Raw genomic sequence first — 20,088 nt, forward strand, 5'->3', positions numbered from 1 at the left:
AATACAAATTTTAAAATCCACTATTAGATGCAATGCTCTTCACTTGAGGACCACCAATCTTTACAAGGTTGTTTTTGATTTCTTTAGTGCAATGAATAGTGTAGGACCTGGAGTCAGGAAGGACTTCAAACGTGATCTCAGAAATTTACTGACTTATGTGACCCTGTGTAAGTCATTTAAGCTGTTTGCCTCACCTGTAAAATGGCAATAGCACCAACTTTAAAGAGCTTTTGTGATGAGTATTTTGTAAAATGCTACATAAATGTTTGGAGCTAAATATGTATGCTCTTCATATATCTGTACATATAATCTGTAAAAAAATTTTTAAAAACTACTATCATTTAGCGATTTTCCAATTACTTGTCACCCAAAAATTGCTACTAATAACCATTTTGGTTTTTTATTTTTGTCAAAGATGCAATCTGGGTATGTGCCTAGCAGTGGCATGTCTGGACCAAAGATTATGGATGTTTATTTACATGATTCCAAACTGTTTTCCAGAACAGTCATACCAATTGACAATTCTACTAATACATGACAAAATTCTTGTTTTTGTCATCCTTGCTATTTTTTGGATAGTGCATTGAAACTGCAGGTTTTGATTCGTATTATTGGAGCAGTCTTTCATAAAGTTGATACTTTGCAACTCTTCTGTTTCATATTCATTTTTCAGTTCTCTTTCAGAGAATAGCTTTTAGACACATTTCTCAGTCTATTCTCAGATTATCAGATCCTTAGAGGTAAGACTGAGTTGACTACTTCTTGTCCCAGATGTATTTGTGCAAAAACTTTCCAAGTATTCAAATACCACTTTATCTTTTGCTTCTATCTTAAGAATCAATCCTATACCCAAAGCTTTAATTTTTTTAGATGGTATCACGTATACTTTGCATGGGCATACAAAGTGCTGGTAATATTACAGCTTCACCTTCAAAAAATTATTGCACCGATATAGGACAGGGAAAAGAATTTTGGCAAAAGGAGAACCTGTACTTTAAAAAAAAAAAAAAAAAAAAAAAAGGGGGGGGGTGGTGGTGGAAGTGATGAACTGAAAGCTCAAAAATGTTTCCTATAAACTATCATGATCTTAGTCTCTATTAAGAAGTGGTAAGCAGACAAGAGTCAAGAGTTTTCTGCTTGGAACACATCTGTAGTTTAGTGCTCAATTTCCAGCGATATTTTACAAAGATATTGACAGGCTAAAGACTAAGATTCAGAGAAAGTCCAGATTAAAGGAAGTGAAACCACGTCATGTGAAGATCAGTTGGAAATGGTGATGATCAGTCCTTGAGACTAGTTTATATAAATGTGTGACAGTTGAGTAGGGGGCAAAAAAATTTAAGTCACCTTTTTGGATATTTAAAGATTGCCAAATATAAATATTAACAATTCTGTTTTAGCTCCAGAAGGTAAAACTAAAAATATTTTGGCTTGAGGTAAAGAAATTCCTTATAATTAGGGCAGTCCAAAAATGGAAGGCTGCCTGAAGGTAATAAGACCCCTAAATCAGGTAGTTTTGGAGACGATGGTTTAAAATTACAAGATCTAAGAAACCCCTTTGAAATCCCAAAATTGTTTTTCTTATGGTTTAAAACTCAGCATCCTCTTTCGTGGCCTTCATCACAACACATTTTGCCTTTAGTGGCTGAGATCTTTAAGAATAGAGGAAAGAAAGAACGCAGAATCTAAGAGATTGTTGTCCTGGTTCTGTCAGTATAAAAGAGCTACATTACCCTCTGGTCAGAATCTTGACTGAAAGTCCCTTGGCTCTTCCTTTAGCCACGTCTGGCCTTTCTGCTGGGATTCTACATTTTGCCTTGTTTCAGATTCATTTCAAACAGGAACTTATTCCCAAATACAACCAACATACATGATCTACAGCTGCCAGGAATTGTTCATACAGAGTTACTCAAACTTGTCATGACCTCAAAGACTTTAGAGAAAAAGCTGATTCCAACCAAATTCTACGAAGAGGCATGATGGTAGGATGAAAACCATCTGTTTTACTAGCATGACTGTATACAGAGCAGTTCTTCTTGGTAACCCTCCAGTGGCTACACATTGTGTCACACACAAAGGAGGCACTTAAAGGACGCTGAAGGATGTCAAAATTGCCAAAATTGGAGTTCTGTTATGCAGGTTTGAATCCTAGTGATCTTTATGCAGCTTTAAACAAATTATTCTGGGCTTGTCTCCACAGGCAAAGCTAAGAATCTGAAGTAGGCAACTTCCAAGTCATCTATATTTGATACACTTCCCCAAAATCTCAGGTATACAAATGTAAAGATATTTAACAGAGGGAATAAATTATTATTCTGTTTTTTTGAAAATCTGAGCTCTGAATGGCTTGTTTGATCTTTTCCCTACTTAATAGTATTTTTTCCCAATTACATGTAAAGATAGTTCAACATTCTTGTAAGATGAGTTCCAAATTTTCTCTCTCCCTGCCCTCTCCCCAACACAGCAAGTAATGCAATATAGATTTAAACACGTACAATCATTTTAAATTTATTTCCAAATTGCTGATTTTTAAAAATAAATTTTGATATCTTGTTTTATCACCTGCAACTTTCAGTATATTCTTTTCCCTTCCAGAGTTATCCCTTACAATCAAGAATAAAAAAACAACATGACAAAGAATAGTTCAGCAACATATTAACCTGCATTTTTAAAAAGCCTGATTTAATTGTTCCTCAATCAAAGGACATCTATTTTATTTCTGGACTTCAGTAGCAAAGACACAGGGACTAAATGTGTGATTTCATAGAGAAGAAATCATAGAGAATTAACACTGCCAATTCAAATTATTGACAGAGCAGTTGCTGACTAGCTCAAGGCCACTCACTGAGTCAGCAACTTGAATACAGCTCTTCAAGGTGAGCTCTCAATCCATTAAATAAGATGCTCTCCCCAGTTGTTTGTTACTACAAAAAAAGATGCTGTAAATGTTTAAATATTCCTTAGAGAGTCTATATACCAAAGCATAATGCCAATCTCAATTCTTAGATCATATGTATGTTTCCCCACAAAAATGAGAAGACAGTAAAAATAGTAAAAAGAATAACTTTAAGTAGTTCAGAGTAACAGGCCTGAACAAATTTTGTGACAGGACAGTGAAAAACAAAACTACTATATCTGCTTAACAACTTTTGTTATTCTGTGTACAACTGGAGGTTACCTTCTTAAAACTTGAGGATTATTGAGAAGACTCCCACACATATTGTGGTTACTCTTGGTCAGCTCTCTTGGGTCCCTTACAACGTTCAACTGTTACATTCTCAGGGCTTCATTATCCCCTTTTGAATTTATATAATTGAGTATCTGAACCTATTAAAATAAAGACCAAAACTTTGTTTATGATGAACTTGGAAATGCACTATCAAAATTCCTTCTTATTATGATTGCTCATATAGTCGTATCTAGATTTAATTATTTGTACAGTTTAAGAGATCATAAAGAGACAAGTTCCCAAAACCTACCTTCTCTATGGAGTTGAAATGGATTGGATAATGGGTAGCATTTCATTATCAATAATACATCAATCACACCTTGACTAAGCTAATCTCATTTCATTTCCCAGCAAAGCTGAAACCAGCAAATAGTGCCACGTTTCTCTCTTTCTATGGCATCTTCACACTTACCTTCTTTTATTTTACATGAAGATTTCTAGTGTTAGGATGGAAAGAGATGAAACTCACAACTTTTAATGGATGTTTCCCATTAGATGTTTGTTTTCAGGAGAAAAGTCTCAAATATACATCAATTTACTGCATATTCACACACAGTAGGCAAATATCCTTGTACTCTATAGCACAAGTGGAAATACAGTTCCCATTAAGACCCAGAGACAAGACCACGAGGGTTCCTCGCTCCTGCCCCAGTCCCTTCTTTATTTTTGGAAATAAATCACACACAAGGACACAGGTTTGTACAAAAACCACATTTGTTTTTCTCACAAAATTGGGTGGCTGTATTGCAGGAATAAAACTGGATCATATACACAGGATCAGATGAAAAAGTCACCACATGGTTATTTATACAGATACACAGCAGTGTTAAGAATTCAGGTACTTGGTAGGACCATCACCAGTACAGTAAAAAATAACTCTACCTGGATCTTGAAATTTGAAAGTGTTTACCCTAACAACCTGAGGTTACATGGGATTACAATCTGAAATAAAATTCCATGTTCCTTCAAAAGCCCCAGAGGAAAACCATTTGGAATGAATTTCCTTCAGCAGGGTGGGGAGTGGGAGTGGGTGGAGGGCAGGGAATGAGGAAAACCCTGGCTGTTTTCACAAGGCACTGGGGGGGCTCTCTGGAGGTAACTGCAGTAAAACTAAACTCCAGTAGGAACAACTCAAATCCAGTGCTCTAAGAAAGGGCTTTGAGATACTTATAGCATCTGTTTAGCTGAAGTCCACACCTGAAGCCTTGAGAAGGCAGATCCTGTTGATAGTTGTGTTGTTGTTGTTGTTGTTTGTTTTCCAGAGAATATGATTTAAAAAAAAAAAAAAAAAAAAAGAAAAGAGAAGACAATGTTCTGTGTTCAGAGTTCATGTGTCTTGTCCTTTGTATGTAAAGCTTTTTATAGACAAGATAGAAAAAGAAAAAATTTCCAACCTTGTACTTTGATGGAAATGCAACCTGGAAATTAAGGTAAGGAGGACACAAGCTTTGGAAAACAAAGCTTAATTAGGGGGAAAAAATCCTTAAAAACCTCTTTCCTAGGGAATGGGAATAGAGGAAAACTGAATGGTCACCAAGAACTATCAAGTAACTAACCATTAGTACTAGGAACAGTAAGGTAGTCCAAACTGGGCTCATATTAAGGCATTTTTGTGTCTTCCTATAGAATGGACCCCATTCCTGTACCTCTGTCCCTGAAAAACAAAAGAAAGCAAAAAGTCCCCCCCCCCAAACACCAACCCATCTTTGAAAAAAGTAAAATACTAACCCATCTCCTAATAAAAACAGAGAGCTTTTTGCTCTAAATGCTGAGCCCTTTCCCTAGCATCCCCTCAGAATTTACCAGGTGTTTCCTATCAAAATCCTGATGAAGGATGGAATGTAAGAGATCAGAAAGTAAAGGGAAGAGGTGTAAAGAGTCGGTATAGCACCACCTTACCTCTCTAATAAACTTGTTTTAAATTCAAAGTACCGCTTCCACTGAATTCTGCTCACTCTGGCTGTCTGCAAGAGGTAGTTTGGGGCTTCACACCCCTAGCCATCCCAACCAAATTCCATAACTAGAACTTCAGAACTACATCTACTTTTTTTATTTTCCTTTTTAGCTTTTTATAAAGGGGAAAGCAAAGAGGAGAAAAAAATGCACCCAAGAGTGACTATTAGGCTGGATTCCTCAATCAAGGCTGGTGCCTTAAACTCCCAAAACTTTTCTGAGTATCTTGAGGACCTAAGGAATACACCCCCCCAATTCCACCCCCACCCCTTAGTAGCCCCCAAAGCTCCCTACATCTCAAACCATCCCAACAATAACTATCTGCATAGAAAGCCAGAACCAGTAAACCTGGAGAAGAGAGCAATTTTATTCTAATTGTTGCACTCTCAGTCAATGATCAATGAAAAAAGTATGTTTTGTCAGTATGGCAGGAGAGATGGGTCAGGTACTGATTCAAATGATGTGCAATAACTTGGATTAATAAAGAGGCACATGTATTCCTCAATGGGGGCAGTATTAATGGCAAGGGTGCCTCCCTCCACCACTGTTATCCCTTATCGTCATGCTTATATGTGAGTGCCAAGGCCCTGTGTACCTTCTAAACATTTGCACTTCACCCTATCCCATCATTAAACTAAAATGAATGCATCTGCTATGCCTGAAAATTCAGTCACTTCTAGACTGGTGGATCCATCTCTCTGCTTGAATCTTTTGGTTCCTATTAAAGGTGTTTTTTTTTTTTAAATACTAACAACAAAAAATTACCCATGGAAGCACCAAGACAGAGAAAGACTACAAGAGCAAAGATTGGGATGGGCTTACCCGTTATATTCCCTATTTGCCCCTTACACAGCACAGGGAAGACACAAGGGGAATTCTTTCTGTCTAATGTATACTTTCACCATCAGTCCCCCATAAGCCCTGGCAAAGGAGCACCGCCAAAAGGAATACACCAGAGCAAGGAGGCACTCAAATATGGAAAAGGAATCTTGAAAGAAACAGAAGGAAACTGAGGAATAAGAGAGTCTTGTCACCACTACTCGAGATCATGGAATCAGGTCTGGAAGTCCCTTGAACTGCGTCTTGTTAGGGAGCTGAGGAGGCTGGTGCTGCTGCAGGAGGAGGAGTGACACCATCGGTAGGCGGAGGTGGTGGGGGCTGTTGCTGCGGAGGAGGGGGGTCTGAAAATACAACCAAAAGCCAAACATGAATAATGGAAGCATAAGCAATTAGGAGGGAAGGAAGCTAGAGAAGGTGAAAACACAGGGAATTACTTACTGAAAAGACTATTTCCATCAGGCTGCTTTGCAAATAGTGGCTCTCTACAAGACAACACAAATCCTCTGGCTCACACACCACACTCACTTCTGTCTGTCTCTACTGCTATAACTTCTGATGTTGCTGATGATTTGGAATGCTCTGGTCCCCTCTACATTTATTTAAATCTTACTGATTCTTCAAAGCCCAATTTAAATTTCATCATGACCAGACTGCTTTTGATAGGGTTATAATATCCTATCTTTGTATCTCAAGGACCATGAAGATTACCTGGAACAATTAATGCTTAGCAAATGCTTTGCAGACTGGCAGTAATGACCATCCAAATAATTATCAAGTAGATTCCTGACTCCTCTTTCCCAAGTTCAAAATGCTTTTTTTTTTCCTGGCTTTCATATCCTTTAACTTATATAAAACACTTAAGTTTGTGAGTTCTCCAATAGAATTTAAATTTCTCGAGGGCAAGGACTGTGCAGTTTTTCATCTTTGTCTCCCTAGTGCCTAATACAGCACCTTATACATAGCATCTGTTTATTAAGATGTAACTGGTGAATGTGATAATTATATAAGGGAACAAATTAAGTATTATGAGAATTAAGAAGGGTAAAATCAATTGTGATTGGGGAATGCATGACAGATTTCATGGAAGAGGTGAAGATAATATAAGATAAAAGAACTAGAAATGCATAAGCATAGGAATAGAGATGGGGAAATGCAGGACACAGCAGGTGAAATCAGATGAAGCCCTAAAAGGTCTGCTCCAGTTTCACTGTGAACCATGAAGGCCAATCGACAGTTCCCATTCTATAATCATTTTTCCTTAAGCATTTATACAGGATGAGCTAGAATCCAGCTTCTTAAATTGTGGTTTGCAACCCCATATGGCATCTTGTAATTGAACGTGGGTGGGAATTGAAAAATAATGATTTATTATCAGAAAATGTTTGATTTTCATACCTGGCTTACAGGAAAAAGTTTAAGAAACCCTGTGCTAGAATTTACAACATTATAATCAAAAATGGGTGATTTTACTTCAGAACAGAGATAAAGCAGCTTATATTGCAGGCTTACTTTTAAATACAAAAAATATTCAGAAGTATATATAAGTTCTGGATACCAGTTCAAAACATGAAAAAAAATGACCAGACACTTCTTTCACTGTGCTTTTATCCATGCAGATACAGTTCTAGCTTTTCCATTAAAGCCTTCCCTTCAAATTCTAGCCCACATTAAGTTCTCATATGTTATGCTCAACAGCAAGGGGCTGTCATTGAGCTAGTTTGCTGATAACAGCAACATATGTGTGTACACACACATGTGTGCACATATATGAAATGATTTGTATGGGGCCATACAATTGTTAACTGTATTGGAGCTGGGACTAAACCTGTATGTTGTGACTTATAAGTTCAGGGCTTTTTCTCAATACATCACAAATATGTGCCCTTGTGATATTTTCTTCTTTTAATTTTTCATGTATGTTGTTACCTTAATTAGATCATAAGCTACATGAAGATGGAGAATATTCTTTTTTATTTTTAATCCCTAGGCCATGTCTGAAATGCTCAGCACACAAGAAATGCTCAGTAAAAGATACTAACTAAAAACCGAAATGCCAGTAAAAACCTCCAAAAAGTTTTCCAGAAATCTGACTCAGCTAGAATAGCCCAAATCTCCAAGTAAGAAAAGGTATGGTCACAAATTTTCTAGGCCAAGTAGGCTGGTCAATGCTTCCCACTATGGTGACAGTGAAGTGAAGCGAAAGGGTTTCTTCTTCCTTTGCAGGACACTAAAAACTCGATAGACAGACTGTTTACAAGGCCTGCTATTCAGTCCTTTATTCATTTTATTGCTTGCTCTTTTAAGCCTTACATTCTGCACCCATGAAGGACTATAAACAAGCTATTCTACATCAAGGACATGACTAAAAGACAGGAGTAAAAAGGAAGAAGTTAGGTGAACAGCATCCTCTCTGTTTTTCAAGCATTTCCAACTCATCAAGAGGTGTTAAGTTATTGAAGCCAAGATGGCTAATGAGCTTGAACAGACAGAACTACTTTGTCAGATACTAGCTTGAATCACTATGCTACCAAAAATTTCCTGCAGAAAGTAGAATTTTCAATTTACACTTACCTATCCTCCAGTTCTGGATAATTCAAATATGGTTCAACACTGACCTCTCAACAATGGAAATGATATTCTCCCTTTTCCCTAGACCCAGGCCAGAATTCTACTTACACATGCCATTAGGTGCTGCAAGGGGTACTCGTGGTCCAATGATGTTCCCAGGCATTGGTGGCATGACAGGTGGGGGAGGACCACCCCCAGAAGAATGGATGTTAGCTGCAACAGCTGGAATCATACGACCTGGCATGGGCTGTCCAGGCATCATGGAACCAGGACCTGGCATCTGACCTGCAGAAAGGATTTAAGGGTACTGGTCATAAATGTACAAAGAACAGGTGGGCCAGGAAGGCTGTAATGCAACCAGAAGAATTCCATGGGCTAATAAATTTAAAGCAACATATATCCTGGGATATATCAAACATCGAAGATGCCCCCCCAGTAGCAACTGTTACACTGGGATTTTTTTTCAGGAGGGGTTTGTGAGCTACTGATTGCTCCAAAACTTCAGCAGAGACAGTTGTGAAAAACTATTAAAAAAGAAACCTTTTCATAAATTTTTTTTTTAAAGCTCACTGGTTAAAGAGTTAGGGTAAAAAGAAGGGATTGTCAGCTGTCTTCCCGAGGATATATGACACCAAGTATTTGGGCTAATGAGAAAAGAAAGAAGAGCTTTAACAACAAATGTGCACTCAGTCTATGGACTAATAGTTTAACTGGGTCAAGATCAGAGCTTCATTCATGAAATGGGGAGGAAAGGGGGAGAGAGAGTTTCCAGATATACAGGTAACATCATTCTTCACTCATTTTCACAGGCATGAATCTCCAAAACCTTTAAATGCAAAAAGATATCTAATCCAAATAGCATTGTCTGTTGTCTCTTAAGTTTTTGAAATCACAGGGAAACTCCAGGGAAAGAATGAAACACAAGAAGTTATCTGTACTGGTTTATAATCTGCTTTAGAATATGATAGTTTATCATTAATTAGCTGTAATTTCAAGACTTATTTTTGAGGCTTGTATTTTCTTGTGACTACAGCATGAAATGTAGAATAATTTCATAGTTGATAAGCTTTTCTTCTTCAGCTTGAGAGAGAACATTCTCCAGGAACCTTCACAGTTCTAAGTGCTTATGCTTCTCCTGTTCCCCAAGGATCTCACCTTGGCCTTCATCTCTTCTCCAATTCTCATTTAGAAATATCTCTCTCACAGCTTCAACTACTTCCACTATACACATAACTCTCCATCTTCTGGAATACAGACTCACAGTGCAACTTCTAGAGGACATTTTCACCTAGATGTTCCCACCAGCACCTTGGACTCAACTTCTCAAACTAATATAAACAGCTTTGCTTCTGAAACTTTTTTATGACTTCATTATTTTTCTGTAAGGGACACCACCAATTCATCCTTTCTTCTGTATTTGAAACTTTCAAACCTTATACTTCACTCTTTAAGAGGCAGCTTAGTGGTACCATGGTCCACAGACTGCTGGACCTACAGTCAAGATTTCAGTTCAAATTTGGACTTAGACACTTAACTGTATAACCCAAGGAAAGTTACTCTGCCTTAGTTCTTTTATGTGTAAAATGGAGATAACAGCACCTAGCTTTTAGAGTTATGAAGATCAAATGAATGTCTGTAAAATATTATTTTACAAACCTTTTTAAAGCCCTACTTATTACTATTATTGGTATTGTTATTAATCAATTACCAGGTCCCATCAATTGTACTTCTGTAACATCTCTCAGAGACAAGTCTCTCTTTTCCACTAACATCCCCTTTACATAGGACCTATTTATCATTTGCCTGGACTATTTATTACCAGAGCTTCTTAACAGATATGCCAAAATCCCCCATTCTTCTCTTTCCAAATTAACCTTTGTATCATGTTCAGAATGATATTGGTTTTGAACATTTGTAATTGGTTAAATTAAATCTTCTGCTCTCAGAATTCTTCAGTTACTCTCCACTTATTTCTAGTGGAGACTGACCTATTTTATATAGTATTTTAGTCTCTTCCGAAGCTGGCACCACCTTATTTTTCCAGATTTATCTCATATCATTTTACTTCATGCTTTAAAGTGTACTGCTTTTTGTCCCTTATGCATGCTGTTTTGAAAAGCATGGAATGTCCCTCCTCTCTCCCTTTATCCTGAACTTCCTAACTCTCTTTTAAAACCCAATTTAAATATCATGTTCTCTATGAAATTTTCTCTTAGGTTATATTCATGACTTTCTTCCTTGGATACAGTATTTCATTTCAAAACCTGTTAGTTTATTTAATTTTGTGTATTATGGTGATCTGTGTTGGTGTTACCGCTTAACAGATGGTAAGCAGCTATGAAACTGAACTTGATCTTATCTAAATTTTATAACACTCCCTCCACCCCCATTAAACATAATTTTACTGAATGAATTGCTTGAAGCAAGAAAATCCTATAAAGCGTTTTTTTTTTTTTTTTAAAAAGAGAAAACAAGAACTTTTGTCTAAACAGGCTCAATATTAAAAGAATAAAATATGCTTCAAATAAAATCCTTAAGCGTCAAATGCAAGAAAATTCAGATTGTGTAATTTGCTGAGATCGCTTAGAAATTAACTGATGGAAGTATATTCAAAAAGTAATTTTTGATTAATGAATACAGAAAAAAAATGTTATCAAGTATTTCTCCTATACTTCCCCTATCAACTCACCAGGTCACTAAGCATAGCAGCTTTTTCACACCTTTTCATGGCTCCACAAACCTCTCATGGCTTCCCCTCCTGCCACTCACTCAGTTGAGAACCTTTTATTCACTATGAATTCCCTTTTCCTCATCTCTTATTCTGGTGCCAACTTCATAATCTATTTCACATGATGAAGTGGCCTTATTCTTTTCTTCCCCCCTTTCCTTTTGATTGAGGCAGTTAGGATTAAGTGATTTGGCCGGAGTCACAGAGCTAGTCAGAGTTATGTATCTGAGGCCAGATTTGAACTCGGGTCCTTCTAATTCCAGGGGAGGTGCTCTATCCACAGTACCATCTAACTACCTCTGGCCTTATTCTTTTACATATTAAGGCTAACACTTCTATCCATTCAAGTGATCCAATTCCTTTCCATAGCCTCTAACAGATTGCCTCTTCCATCATCCTCAATCTCTCACTCATTTTCAATCTCACCCTCTCTAATGTAATTTCTTCCTGCTTACAAATAATCTATATCTCCTCTATTCTAAAAAAGAATTTCCCTTGATCCTCCCATCCCAGATAACTGCCATTCTATATTTTTTCTGTCTATTAAGAGCTAAATCTCTTAAAAAGTTGTCTTCAAGACGTTTTCCCAAGTTTTTTCCCTCTTATTTTACATCTTACAATACCCATTTCTGACTATTGTTCCCTGACATTACTCTCCAAAGTTACCAATGACCTTGAATGACTGATGCTCCTTTTCCATGAGTTCACTATAGCCTCTGACCCTGTGAATCACTCCTCCTTGATACTCCCCTCTAGGTTTTTGGTTCTTCCCCCACCTCCTCTGATCCATCCTCTGTCTCCTTTCCTGATCTTCCTCCAGATGATAGTCTCTAACCAGATGTGTCCCCAAGGTTATGTCCTGGGTGCTTTTGGCTTTTCTCTCTAGACAACTTACTTTACTTAGTGATCTCCCACCAGCTCCTATGGATCTAATCACCATCTTTTTAAACTAAGGAGTCTCAAATCTACCTTTCCTGTTCTAATCTCTCTGCTGACTTCCAACCTCTCATCTCCAATGGCCTTTCAGACATTTCAAACTGGATGACTAGTAGAAATCCTAAATTACGTCCAAAACAGAACTCATTATCCTTCCCTACTTCCTTGATTACCCCTTTCCCCCATATTCCCTCATATTGTAGAGAGCAACACCATCCTCCCAGTCTCACAATCTAAAGTCACCCTGGATTAGTCATTGCCTCTTCTACCATGTATTTATGTTGCTACCAACTTCTGTTTTCACCTGTATGATGTCTCTCCCCTTTCCTCCTCTGACTCTGGACCATTCTAAAAGCCTGCTGGCAAGGTTCTGCCTGCCTCAAGCCTCTCCCGACTTCCATCAATCATTCGTTCTTTCTTAAAGCACAGGTCAGATCATTTCATTAACCCCACTCAAAAAATTCCAGGGGTTCCCTGGACAAATATAAAATACTATTTATACTTCAGGATCAAATACAAAATAATATTTATACTCAAAGCCGTTCAAAATTTTGACACCTCTCCTACCTTTCCATTCTTCTTAAACCTCAATTCCCAATACATACTCTTTGATCTAGTGTCCCTGGTCTCCTGGCTGTTCTGAGAACAAAGCACTCCATTCCTTGGTTGGGTCATTTTCTTTGGCTATTTCTCTTGTCTGCAATGTTTGCCCTCCTTCAACTACTGACCACCCTACCTTTCTTTAAGTCCAAATTAAAACCCCACCTTTCCATAGGATGTCTTCCCCAGTCTCTTAATTCTAGTGCCTTTCCCTTGTTAATTATTTACTATTTAGCTTTTATAAAGCTCTTTTTGTATATATTTGTTTTCATACTGTCTCACTCTTTAGATTGTGAGTTACCTAATGGCAGATACTTTCACCTGTTTTTGTATCCTCAGGGTTTAAGCACAGTGCCTCACACAGTAGGTGCTTAATAAATACTTATGGATTGTTCATGACCACTGTAAGTAGAGCAAAGTGATGGAAACATCTAAGTTTTGCTGCATTCTTAATGAACAAGTGATAATGGAGGCAGCATACATGGTAAAAGATAAAGATGAGGTTGAGGCAAGAATAATTGAAAGTACCCTTCTTTCTTTGGAAACTAGTGATATGGTGATGTGATGTCTGAAAGTAAGAAAATAATAATTATAGACTTTTATAGAGAAAAAAAGTTATTTTCATATATAATTTCCTTTAAGCTTTGCATCAATATAAGGTAAGCACTATGGTTATTATGCCCTACTTAACAAGTGGAGAAACTGAGGCTCAGAGAAATGCAAGGACTCGTCTATGGATGAGCAATATATATGGTAGTATTTGAACCCAGATCTTCCTGATTCCAAGTTCAGTATCTTGTTTATGTAGCCCATAGGGAGAGAAAATAAATAGCCCCCAAAATTTCAAGACCAGTATTGCTACTGATTAAAGAAAAGAGGTATATGACAGTTGCCAGGATATAGCCATATGTACAAAACCTGGCTTCTTCAAAAACTTGAGTTAGTTATATACAAATTAAATTCAACAATAATCTGTTAAGTCTCCTCTCTTGTTCTCATAGGGGAATGTGAGAGTTAACAGACCCAGATAAATAAGCACAAAGTATTGAGCAGAAATATTAAGAGTTGAACTGATCAGGAAAGATTTCCTGAGCTGAGCCTTGAGGAAATGGAAAAAAAAAAAAAAAAAAAAAAAAAAAAAGATTAAAGTATATACCCGAGTCATTCGATATCACAGCTGTCTATCTGACACAACTTCAAGATCACAGAACAGGAAGGTACAGTGCAGGCCAATGCTTTTCATCCTTATGAAAATGAGAGGCCTCTACAGTAGATGCCCAATTCCGGGGGCGGGGGGGGGGGGAAGAGGAAGGGTGCCTCTCTAGGCTGAATTCAGCCCCCAGGTCCTATTCTACCACATAGTCAACAAATGGTCATGCAGCCTTGTTTGAAGATCTCCAATTGGGGGAAATCCACTCACTTGAAACAATCTCTTTTACTTTTAGATAGCTCTGATAGCATATTGTTCCTAGTCTTGCCCTTTATGCCCAAGGAGAACAAGCTTAAAAGTTGAATCCATTTTTCTTTTTTCCCCTCTTCAAACACTTAGAAGACCACTGTAATGTTCCCTCTAAACTATCTTCAGGTAAGACAATAACTAATTTCTTTACCTGAAATCATATGTCAGGAACTCAAGGCCTTTCATCATTTTGGTTGCCCTCCTCTGTCACTTTCCACTGTGTAGTATCACTGTGGAATGACAAATTGCCAAAGCAAGTGTATAGGAGAGCTATTAACAAGATAGATAAGGATTGAAAATATTATATAATAGCCTGTACACATGTTGTTTTGTTGGAATAGGTGAGGTCCCTTCAAAATAAAAATCAGACCATATTATAGGCAGGTAGGCAGGTAGGTAGATCACATGGTGTCACTTGAACAGTTTACACTTAAGGAAAGCTTTTTATATCAAGAAGCTGCCACTTGGGCCCCAATAAATAGAAATACATTTCTTAAAACCCAAGTAAATTGAAATCTGCTGTAAATGAAAATAAATAAATGCCCAAAGTGCTATAGGCCCTTATCATTTCAGAAGGACAGTACATAATTTCCAGGTAATGTTAAGTATATGGTTTCCCATAAACAAGACACTGCAGAAATAATACTGTCCCTCCTACAGACAGCTGCTTTTGTTGAAAGATTCTCCATGAATGAAACCATGTCTTAGTTACAATGGACAGCTAACAGACTCTTTTGTTCCCAATAATAATGTGGTCATATGTACTTCAGAGAAATGTAGAAACAAAGAACTCTGAAAGACTAAGGAATTCTAATAACTGGAATGATAAACCACAATTCCTAAGGACTAAGGATGAACTATGTTATCTCCTGAAGAAAGATGAAGTTCTCAGAATGAAGAATGAAAAATATTTTTTGGATAAGACCAATATGTAAACTTGTTTTGCTTGACTAGACATGTTTGCCAAGAAGGGTTTTGTTTTTCTTTTTTTCTTTTTGGGGGAAGGAGGGAGGGAGAAAAGATAGATTTCTGTTCATTGAAAATAACATAATTTAAAAAAAAAAATCCTCTCTGTAAAAAAAATAAATCTTACCAGTTGTCTCTTTCCCTCCCCCATGTATTTGGAAAACAAAGAAATAAGCTACCCAAGAAAGAATCTGAAAAACAATTATCAAGTGATCAAAAATAAAGCAATTTCACCCCTTAATTATTAAAAATCACAGCTGCATTGTTTTTCTTGGAGTGAAGAATTCAAGTGTCTTTGGCTGGCTACATAATCCCCTACATCGATGGCAACAAGTCTTGTTTGTTAGAAGAGTGCTTGCCTTGGCCAATCTGGCGTGCTCTCACAAAGTCAGTGTAGTAAAGTCAGTTAGCCAAAGTTAGAATTGCCCTTCATATCCCGTAGCTGAGGAAACATTTCCTATCCATTACCAAAATCACTCAATCAACTAGCATTTATTAAATTAATCATATATATAAGGCAATGTGCTTAAGTGCTGAGGATACAAAAAAAGTAAAAGTCCTATTAAAAACTGAAATTCCTTTACCTTCTTGTTATTAAAAAAATAAACAAACACACAAATCTAGTTAATAATCAAACTAAAAAGATATATGGTAAGTATTAGAAGAACCAAAGATAGCTCTTTTGATAGGTAGGAAAAAGAAGCAGGGGCAGAAGAAAAAGTTTTTTACTTCTAGTTTCTAGTTTACTTCCATTTCCAAAGAAAAAAAAATAATGCTGACACTCAAGGAACTTATTTAATTACAATTTATTGTTCTTAAGCAAGAAACTGGAAACTGAGTGGGGAACAGCTGAATAAATTATGGTATAAAATGTAATAAAACATTCTTGCCCAATAAGAAATGATAAGCACGCTGATTTCAGAAAAGCCTGGGAAAATTTCCATGAACTGATGCTGAATGAAGTGAGCAAAATCAAGAGAACATTGTACACTGATGTTGATGAACTTGGCTCTTTTCAACAATGACATAATTCAAGGCAATTCCAATAGACTTGTGATGGAAAGTGTTATCCATATCCAGAGAGACAGAGAGAGAACTATAAAGACTGAATGTAGATCAAAGCATAGTATTTTCATTTTCTTCTTTGTTGTTGTTTACTTTTTTTTTTCTTTTCCCCCCACTTTGATCTGATTCTTCACCATCACAAATACAAAATATTTAGAAAAATTGCAAATGTTTAATCTGTATCAGATTGCTTACTGTCTTGGGGAGGGGAGAGGAGAAAAGGGAGAAAATTTTGGAATACAAAGTTTTGTGAAAGTTAATGTTGAAAACTTGCATGTATTTGGAAAACTAAAATATCATTAAAAGAAAATAAAGGCTACAAATGAAGATACATATGCATAAAACCTCAAATGTAGATATCCATGGGTTCTATCCAGCCTGTTCTGATTTGCTGTCACTTTCACTCCTTTATACCTGAAAATAAATGAACTACTCAGGTGTGCTTCATACATATTAATAAAAAATTCACATATCAATGAATTCAACAATTAGAAAAACTGAGGTACAAATGAATATCTGAGTATTACTTTCTTTGATTATATCTTGTTTATACTACTAATTCTGGTTGCTTCTGTCAATATAGTTCTTTTTCTCAATCAATCAATGAAAATATTCCTTTAAGTGTGGAAGGGACAAGGATGACCAAACTGCATTACTTTTTTTTGTAGAATGCTATTATTATAAACACTTTCCAGGGAAGCCGAACACTTGCATTAAAAGAAAGTACATTGCCCCCTAGAGGCTATTGCTGTCACACTTTATGTGAGGATAGTATGCCAGTTTCACAAATGCCACTTTATGAATCTGATTCAGTAGATAGCAAAACATTTTAACAGTAGAATTTACTTAGGAAAAGATGAAGATTTTAAATGAAGATATTTTTATGTCACTAAGAAAGAGAAAAGTGGTCTTTTTTTGGTAAGGGGAAAAGTCCTTTTTCTTAATCTTTTTTTCTTCTTAATTTTTGAGTTCATTTTGATATCTTTAAAGCTTATGGTCCTCATAATATTCTAAATGGAAGAGCAAAGGTATCTTCACAAACTTACTCAATTTGCCTCTCAAGCATATAACTAATGGGATAAAAAGCTTAAATGAACATGAATAATCTATCAAAATCAAAATGTTTTTCCATCCTCTTCAGGGAGAAAAAATTAGATGTCTCCTTTAAGATGGAGAAAAAAGGAAATGGCTTTAGAAAAACACTATTAAGGCACAAAATACTGGAAATACTAAATAAGAGACAAACAACAGACATGTCAACTATAAAAAATGTAAAGTTATGCTTGAAATTAGATTTAGAGTGCTGAAAAACTGGTGATATATAATCTCAGGTTTATTACTTATTTTATTAAAGTGTTTTTTCATTACTTATTTATTACTATTTATTGGTTTTTTTTTTTTTTTTTAATTACTCCATCGAAACAGAGATGAACGCCAACCAAGGATTCTTTCTTTGCTTTGTGAGGGTATAAAAAAGACAAGTATAGTTGAAAAGGACTTTTAGAATTTCAAATGCTTGGTGCAATTCATTATTTCATTTCTAAATAAAGCCTTTGGCCGAGTCCCCAGTAGAACAGAAATAATGGAATCAGTTCTAAGTGAAAAGTCTAGACTTCTGAGTGACCTGCTTCCTTCATAGAGAAGAGATACCCTTCCTGAGGATAATAACAGCTGATTTTTTTCCTTTAGAACACAGGTCTTAAAGTGTTTCCTTTTTAAAGGTTAGCACTGGAAAATGATGTAACAGTTGTTAAACTGGATCCAGGCTGCATTTCCTCTTAGATTAACTAGGTAGACACATTTTTGGATGTTAAAGAAATTTACAACTAGAAACAACTGAAAGCATCCTAACCATGATATCTTTATAATACATATTAGAGGTGGAAGGGACAGAAATAATTTCATTCAGCTGCTTCACTTTATGCAATTGAGAGTACAAGAAGATTTAGGGACTTGCCCAAAATCATGCCTTAATTAAGTTTAAGAGGCATGAGCAAGTTCAGTGAGGTCTTTCTCACGCCAAGTCCAGCACCACAGAAGACATCCTAATGGTACTCATCTGCCTTGTCCAAACTCCTGATTTTCCATAAGAACAACTTCCGAAAGGCTAAGTGGCTTTGCTTAATGGTCAGTATTAAGCAGTGAAGACTGAATTTGACCAGAGGTTCCTTGAATTCAAATCCTGTCTTCAAATACATTACTCTCCTCTCAGACATATCAATCCTATTAACTAACAATGGCATTCCCTTATGTTCCCTATTTTTCACAACAGAAACACAAGCATAGTGAAAATATTCACTAAATACCTATAGAACGGAATACATGATGTATATAAAATTTATTAGTCTGATTACAATTGCTTAGGTTAACAATTATTTGAGATGAAAATGTTTTTGTGCAAGAGTTTAAACAAATTAATGCAAACAAGTTGGGACTTACTGCTTAAGAACAATTTAAAAAAAAAGTATAAATTGGCATGGAAAAAAAAAAAAAAAAACCCAGAGATGAGAAGAAACAAAGTCTTAAAACAACATATACAGAATAGAGTATGGGTCAATTGACCTAGTAATAACTCCTATGACAATGGAACTAAGGGGAAAGGATGGTTGACTTACCCCTTTGTAAAAAGTTTGGGAATTTCCCCCAACATCCTAGTTGAGATCCATAATTGTTCATTAGGGTCTTGTTTTTATTGTGTCTTAATTCTTTTTCCCCCCTTAATTTTCAAGAACAAGAAATGCTCTGCCCTTGCAAAAAATGTGATCCTGCCTCACCTGCATAATTAGAATAACTTACCATATATAGGTGAGAAAATGGAAGCTGTTTGGCTTTTTTTGTTTTATTTTGTTTTGTTTGAGATTTGAGAATTTGAGATTCACTATCTCAATTATTTCACTTTAAAATAATCCATTCAGGGATCATTATTATTTAGACCCAAAGAGCAGGGAATATTTTTTATGGCTCTTCCTCAAGGACCTTTTCTGGTATGACAGACATACAGGTATTAAAAGACGACCATTAACTATTTTGAGAAGATGCAACATAGGAGAAAGAATTCTTCAGCTTGACATGACGATTTTGTTGGCCTCACATACCATACCTGAAGCTAGAAAGACCGGGACTTCAAATAAAGGCTTGGAACTATACTGTTCATAACCACCGTTTCATTGAACACTAGAAGAATGTCCAGGTCTTCCACAGAGCCAAACATTTTTTCTATGTATGGGATACCTTCTGCCATCCTGAGTTACAACTGTTGAACTAATTCAATATGTGAATTCAGTCTAGTTTTTGGGAACTTAGAGCTTTAGGCTGAATTTGCAATTCCAAACCACAGAGAAGGCACTTAATATTTGTGACTGAATGACTAATTTAAGTCAAAATATGTGAACTATTGATACCTTGAATAATAATTAATAATTTAGAAAAGCAACAATAATTAGAAGACCCTGAAAGGTAATTATTGTTGCTCATTACTTTTAGACATATACAATTCTACATGCTGTCTTTTAAGGGTTTTCTTGGTAAAGAAATTGGAGTAGTTTGCCATTTCCTTCTCCAGATTATTTTACACATGTTGGAAAAATGAGGAAACAGGATTAAGTGACTTGCCTAAGGTTACAGAGCTAGGAAGTGTCTGAATCCAGATTTAGACTTGAATCCAAAGTAGACACTCTAAGAAATCAGTATTCTTCTTGTCTAATGAGTATCAAAATGTATACTTTCTACTCCTCTCATCCTAGT

General features: G+C 36.2%; 1 protein-coding gene across 2 annotated transcripts in view; it reads right to left on the reverse strand.

Annotated features, from left to right (window-relative positions):
- Positions 1–3,925: 3,925 nt before the first annotated feature.
- The window catches only part of SMARCC1 (SWI/SNF related, matrix associated, actin dependent regulator of chromatin subfamily c member 1), a 158,527-nt gene continuing 142,364 nt past the window's right edge, over positions 3,926–20,088 (reverse strand). Inside the window, exons 27-28 of one of the 2 annotated variants that reach the window (XM_031960825.1) lie at positions 8,699–8,875; positions 3,926–6,363 (exon numbers count right to left, since the gene is read on the reverse strand). In XM_031960825.1, coding sequence (XP_031816685.1) covers positions 6,269–6,363; positions 8,699–8,875 — 272 coding nt within the window. In that variant the 3' untranslated portion in view covers positions 3,926–6,268. The remainder of the gene's footprint in view (positions 6,364–8,698; positions 8,876–20,088) is intronic. The other variant, XM_031960832.1, reaches the window with a different exon arrangement.

This window comes from Sarcophilus harrisii, chromosome 1 (assembly GCF_902635505.1).
Source record: "Sarcophilus harrisii chromosome 1, mSarHar1.11, whole genome shotgun sequence".
Classification (NCBI taxonomy): Eukaryota; Metazoa; Chordata; class Mammalia; order Dasyuromorphia; family Dasyuridae; genus Sarcophilus; species Sarcophilus harrisii.